This window comes from Antrostomus carolinensis, unplaced genomic scaffold (assembly GCF_000700745.2).
Source record: "Antrostomus carolinensis isolate BGI_N321 unplaced genomic scaffold, ASM70074v2 scaffold13839, whole genome shotgun sequence".
NCBI classification, from domain to species: Eukaryota; Metazoa; Chordata; class Aves; order Caprimulgiformes; family Caprimulgidae; genus Antrostomus; species Antrostomus carolinensis.
In genome coordinates, this window is record NW_010336514.1 from 3,440 (window position 1) to 10,075 (window position 6,636).

The window sequence follows — 6,636 nt, forward strand, 5'->3', positions numbered from 1 at the left end:
ACTGTGTTCCTGGACAAGCAGCTGGCTGCAGGTCTGAGCTAGACACTTCTTGATCTGCTCAGGACAGCAGTGGTCACCTGGGCCAGCCATGAGGACAAGTCTCAGCCACCCTTCTGCGTGGCTCAGGGCGCAATGGCAAGCTAGCATGAAGCCCCCGCCCCATTTCCAATTCTTCTCCACTGCAGAGGTACCTACAAACCTCATCTTGAATGTCCATCTTGGACATTGTCTGAGCTCTGCTCTCACACCAGATCACAGCTTTCACAACAGGCAAACCCCAAATGCTCTCAGGGCAGTTCCTGCACCCACTGCAGCAGCACCCTGCTGAGTCCCAGCACTCCACAAGAGCTTCCAGGATCAATAAAAACCTGCCTACCTCAATTTGAGATAGGAGAACCTCCACTCTCTTTCAGGATACCTAAGTGCTGGCCTTCTGGGTTGGGTTGGCAGGTACAGCAGCAGAAACAAGGGAGGGAAGCTTTCCCTGCAGCAATGCATGAGCAACACCATCCAGCTGGCAACAGGTCAGTTCACACTGACTCCTTCTCCTGTCCCGTTCACACCAGAGCTGCAGACCCCTGACTGCCCCAGAAGAGCAAGAGCCAGCACCAAGATGTGGATTTCAGCAGACACGTACAGAACCAGGGACACAGGGTTAGCTTGAAATGTTGTGTTTGCACACTGCTTTTGATCATGACACCAAGGAACCACAGGACATCCCAACATCACCTCCAGCCCAAGGTTTGCCTGCAGCACATGAAGGTTCACCTGGATTCTTTGAAGCAGAGCAGCTACAAACACATTCACCCTCAGGCTGCTCCACTAGCACAACTTGAGGAGCTCCTCCACCTTCCAGAGCCAGGCACGTGCTGTGTCTATGACAGCTTCTCTAGTGGAAAATACCAATGCCACGTGTCGGTGCTGCAGGCTCCCTGGGTGACCAGGACACAGCTTATTAGGAGATGATGACGTGGATCTTCAAGCCTTCATACCTCTGTGCTTACACACAAGGATTGGATTCCAGCTCATTCCCCAAAAGACCAGAGCCCATTTTGGAGAAATGGGAGCAACACCCACCTCCTCCCACTCCAAGAAACAGACTCAGGAGTGATGGCCAACAGTCCCTGACCTCAAAGAGCTTCAGCAACCTCTGCTGAGGGCAACTTAAATTACCAGCCGAGTTATAATACACCAGCCTACACATTCTGACACTGGCTTTGAATGTCTGCAAGAGAAGAAAGGGCACAGGAGTGGGGAAAGCACTGCTCTGAGGCTCCCCCTAGCCAAAGTCCTTCCAGGAAGGCTTTCATTTTACTCTAAAGGAGTGTATCTTCAGCTAGTGATAGTCACCAACCTGCACAAGCAAACAGAAATGCTCTCTGTTTGTGTGTCTTGGCCTAGTGCCTTCCCACACAGAGGCACTGGCCCCAGAAAAGCTTGGCAAGTACATACCAGCTGGAAAGGAAATCTTTCCCTGATACATCTGTGGGTCAGTGCCCAAGGCACAGGCACTGCCAGCCCACCACAGATCAGAGAAGGGTGCATCAGCACAAGCAAAGGCCCTGGGAAGCTGCACTCCAGGCTGTTACTTGACAAGTTGCTGTTCCCTGTGCCTGTTTATTCTCTTTTTGTAGAAAGAACAAGCTGAGCTCTTGGGCAGCAAGAGACCTGGAAGCCAGCAGAGGCCAGTCTCTCCCTGGAGAGCCAAGGAGCTGGGCACTCTTGGAGGCAAGAAGCCTCCCATTCCCAGGACTGGATCCTTTCTTTCCCCTGTTGTTGAAGGACAAGAGGCATTCTGCTGGAGTTATGTGGCTGCTCATGGAGAAAACAGTTCCTACTGCAGATCACCGAGATGTTTACTCTACATAAATGCAACATCATCTTTACAGAACCTTGTTTGATGCAATGGAAAGCATTTATCTGCATTCAGGCAAGAGCTCTGTTTTTAGACTGCCACTCCAAAGGCAATGTGCCCTCACAGAGCTGTGAGCTCTTACCTTTGAATGAGGGTCCCAAAGAGCAGGTTGAAGACCTTCTGGATGTTCTCTGTGCACAACCAGCTCCAGTGATCCACCAGCAGCAGACGAAGCACATCCAGGGCCAGGTCAGCCAAAGCTGTCTCAGAATCTGCCAGGAGGAAGAGGAAGGTCAGATGAAGAAGCCATCTCAGCACCTAAGCAAACTTGGTAGAAAGCATCATCCAAAACTCACTCTTTTCCCCCAAAAGCTTGCTTTGGTGCTCTTCTCCCCAGTCTAACACCGTGTGCCATATGGAGATGACCTGCTGCAGCACAACCAGCCTGGGGAGCCTGCACTCCCCGGGCTCCTGCCTTGATCATTCCCTTTCATTTCCACTCTCATTCAAGCAGCCCTAACCTCCCTACCAAGGGGTGCATCAGACCAGAACGTGGCTGCTCCAAATGCCCAGTTGCTTTTCAGTTAATCCAAGGGATTATCAAACCCCAGTCGATGCGCAGGGAAGGCAGAGCACCCAAAACAGGTGACAAAGACAGCAGTGACTGTAGCCAGGAGAAAGATACAATGCTGAGGACTATTTTCTGAGTTTTCACCAGCACTTTCCCCTCTTCCAATGTGCAGTTTTTCAGGCACAAGCCTCTGGTTGGTGTCTGCAGGCTGCCATCGTGTGGTAGGTCCAAGTCTTAACGGGAAGATGGATAAAACCACATCTGGATAAACCAGATGCATCAGTTAAAGACAATAACTCACACATATACCCACATATGCCCCAGTGACACAGACCTGGGACACCAAAACCTCTCTGAGCCTCAGGAAGATGTCAAAGCCTACAGCATAAACACATTCTACTTGATAGAGGATTAATTTTAGGCTGTTTGGCCTTAAAGCATCATAGGTGTAGTGCAGAACGAGGTTATTAACGCACCACAAACCTGTCTGACACAACCACTCCTAGGCCAGCACCCCAACCTGAGGTTGCTGCATCAGCTCTGTCAGCAGAGTGAGCTCCTGTAGTGCAGCTTCTCCAACACCTGATCTTTCAACCACTCTCTGTCTAGAGAAATGAGACTGTTCACACCCAATTTACTGCTGGAAATAAAAAGGAAAGGGATTCTGGACCCTAGAACCTCCCCTTCCCTCCTCTTGCTTTCCCTGTTGCAGATAAGCTGGACTAATTAAGTCCAGGCCATTTCATTTGGAAAAGCCTCATTCAGGCCAGGCTGGATGAGGCTTTGAGCAACCTGGTCTAGTGGAAGGTGTCCCTGCTGATGGCAGGGGGGTTGGGACTGGATGATTTTTAAGGTCCCTTCCAACCCAAACCATTCTATGATTCTGTGAAAAGAGAGGGCATGAGTGCATTTGGCACCTCTTGCTCTGGGCCATGCGTAAGTTACTCCTCATTTGCTTTGCCCTTTGAGACTTCCCTGTGCAGAAACCAGAGCAAGCTGTTTAGCTTCACTAACCCCATCCCAAGCACATCATCAGCAAGCTCTGTTTATTCTCCCAGCATCCAAGTCCCCCTTCCTTAGAGAGCTGCTGGCCAACCTCTTCTGAGAAGTCACCCAGTGAGCTGATACGGACACTGGTTGTGTTTTTAGCCAGCTGCTCCCCAGACATTTCATTCCCCTGACCCTGCCAGACCAGCCTGCCCTGTCTCAGCTCTGAAGCATCACAGACCTGCAGGCATTTGACATCATTCACCTTCAATTTCTTTTAAGAGTTCAGCTAACTTGGCCTGCCTGTATCTCTTCTGCTCTGTGCAGAGCACTGGCTTTCACTCCCCAGCAGCCCCAAAACAACCACAGGCGTGTGTTCAAAGATGTAGAGGCAAAGCTGGTAGCACAGGCTAGGTTTCAGAATACCAGACCCATCCTGTCACAAGCACGTGCTTTCAGTCAGAGCTTGTCAAATTTGAAGCACTGGAGTGAAATTTTTGGAAAGTTCCAGTTGATACAGCTCAGCTATTCCAAGAAAAAGATGAGAGAACGTGTTTTTGCTTGTGTTCAGAATCATCTTGTAACTGAGAGGCTGTAGCACCCCTAAACTTCAGAGGAGGGATCAATAACCAGAGTGGGGATGTAATTCCTTGAACTGGGATGACATATTTGCTATTCCCGCCAAATCTGTCCAAATTTAACTGAATTTCAAAAGGTCCTTCTATAGTGCATGGACATCTCAAGGCTAACTTGAAACTACTAAGTAATTTGGATTTTTTTCAGTTCCTAAGAGCTTGTTTTTATAAGATTGGCAGTTGAAGCATTGTGTCCTCAAGAAATTTATTTCTGCAGGAGCTGTTCTGAGTACACTCAGGTGAAAATCTGCAGTGACACAACCAAGCCCCAGTTTGCTTCTACTAACAATAAAGACCAGAGCAATCACTTCACAGGACTGGATAAAACTCACTTTGCCTTCCCTTTAATCAAGGTGCAACAGGCAAGAGACCAGATCCTCATACTGAAGATGGTGCAAGCTGAGCCTGCAGATGTTGGGAGCTGCTGCAGTACCCAGGGAGATGTGCTGAAGCACTAACAGAGAGGCTGAGCTCACCAGAGTCTGTGTCTGCGTGTGCTCCCTGCTCCGACGCATCCACCCGGTCCGTATCCTCCCGCATGGAGCCTTCTTTAGCCTCTCTGCCTCCCTCACCTTCGGGAGCTTTGCTGGGGATTGTCTCCAGCAGCTTCTCCTGCTTCTGGATGAAGGATTCCATAGCAGCCAGTGACAGAGTGCCAGAGACCTACAAAAGTACCAGAGCAGGGAGATGCACACAGCCAGAGCTGAACAGATGGATGAGGTCTCCACTGCCCAGACAGCCTCCCACCACCACCTGGTTTGCACTTTGCTTGAGCCAACAGCACAACTACAGCTGCTTATTGTCTTTCTGCAAAGATCCAGCAGACAGGAACAAGGCTGCAGCAGCCACAACCCTTGTGCACATGGATTATGCCAAGCCAGCACCCAAACAGGGCAAGGATCAGGATCATGGAATGATTTCAAGTGGAATCTGAACTTACAGCGCCGCCCTCCCTGATGGAGTACACGATCCTGTCATGAGCTCCGCTCACACTCAGCACTGGAGCAATTTTAATGGATGAAAACCTCAGCCTGGACCTGAAGAGGAGAGACATGGCACAGTCAGGGTTTTTCTCTGCAAGCTGTGAGCAATAAAACTAGTTTCCCAGCCTTAGTCAAGAACCAGGATCAACTATTTTGGTCCAGCATCACGTTCCAGCCTGTCTGATTAGACCTAAAGTGGTTCAAAAAAGCATCTTCCCCCAGGATAACTGAGAGGTGGCAATAAAACCACACAAAAGCACTCAAGAGCTTTTCTGCAACTCCACATGGGCCTAGCCAAGGCTTTCCAACATCCACCACATACATACACCTTCTTCAGAAGGTGTGTTCCATGCTGATATAGGTATTTCTATTCACTGAGGTGTGAGCATTGCAGTACACACAGGAAAGTGATCAGAAAAGCCTCTGAGATGAAACATTCCCAGCAGGATTGTGAAATCCAACTATAAACAAGCACACACAGACAGGAGGCTATGAAAGGGCATTTGGGATTGTGGGATGAATTGTAAAATAGCCTGTTTATCATTAAGGAATTTCCTTTTCAGCCAAGATACTTCAAAACTTGTACTTTTTTGGTTTGCTTTTTTTGTCCAAAGCAGTTTTTTCTAGCAAAACATCACTCTTCTGGAAAAAAAAAAAAGACATAGTTGTGCAGAAACTTTCTCTTGCTCTGTGAGGGAAGAATCACTGATGAGCACAACACAGCTCATCACTGTCAGCAACATCAAATAAACACTTGGTAAGCAATGTACGTGCAATGACCTTAAACACTGCTCCTAAATCAATATGCAAAGTAGATCAGTTATAGCTATGTATAGGTCATGCACATGTTTAAGGTTAAAAAGCAGTTCTCCAGAAGCATCAAGATCTTTGCCAAATGCCACCACCTCATAGCTCCCTCAGGAGAAAAAAAAACAAACAACAAACACCTCCTGTGACAATCTGAGTGTTCCTGGAAAACCCTTTACCCATCCAGGAACTGAAATATCCTTATTGAGCATGAAAGAAATAATTCAGCTGGAGTACGACAGCAACGTACAACCTACAGCACCAAGGTAGCAGTTCCCCATGATGGAATCAGTTTATGTATGAAGTCCATGTTCTGCATGAAGCATGAGAGGAAGTTGAGGGAGATCTCACCTGTTGGTTTTCTTCCCATCTGTCTGAGATTTCCCATCCACTTCAGACTCGCTAAGATCCTCCGTGGGGCTCTGGGGCTCTGATCTGGGAAATGCTGTCTTCAAGGTGTCCACAATGGCATTGACAACGATCTGCAAAAGCCAGAGTGCTGTCAATTATTCAATATATTCCTATTCCTTCCATAAGAATTAAGTTTTCAGACTTTTGCTCTATTTTTTAATAAAAAGCCCAAGTTCTTTGAGATGGGCTCTGACTCTTCCCAGCTTTATAGTTTCCTGGGCAAGCTGAGCCCAGTTACAACAGGTTTTTAGGCTGCTACTGCAGCAGCCAGAGATGCAGACATGGAAGCCTGAGGCACGTCTACATGCAGCTGTAAATGGTGCAGATAACCAGTTTCACAGAATCACAGAACGTCAGGGATTGTAAGGGACCTGGAAAGATCATCCA

At 48.3% G+C, this 6,636-nt stretch overlaps 1 protein-coding gene across 1 annotated transcript; it reads right to left on the reverse strand.

Moving 5' to 3' along the window:
- Window positions 1-1,997: 1,997 nt before the first annotated feature.
- LOC104530335 (sorting nexin-19-like) lies at window positions 1,998-6,320 on the reverse strand (the record flags this gene model as incomplete). The annotated part of the gene is made up of 4 exons (XM_010174890.1): window positions 1,998-2,127; window positions 4,525-4,711; window positions 4,989-5,085; window positions 6,190-6,320. Coding segments are annotated over 4 exons (545 nt in total), but the record flags the coding sequence as incomplete, so codon positions are not given.
- Between the last annotated feature and the right edge of the window lie 316 nt (window positions 6,321-6,636).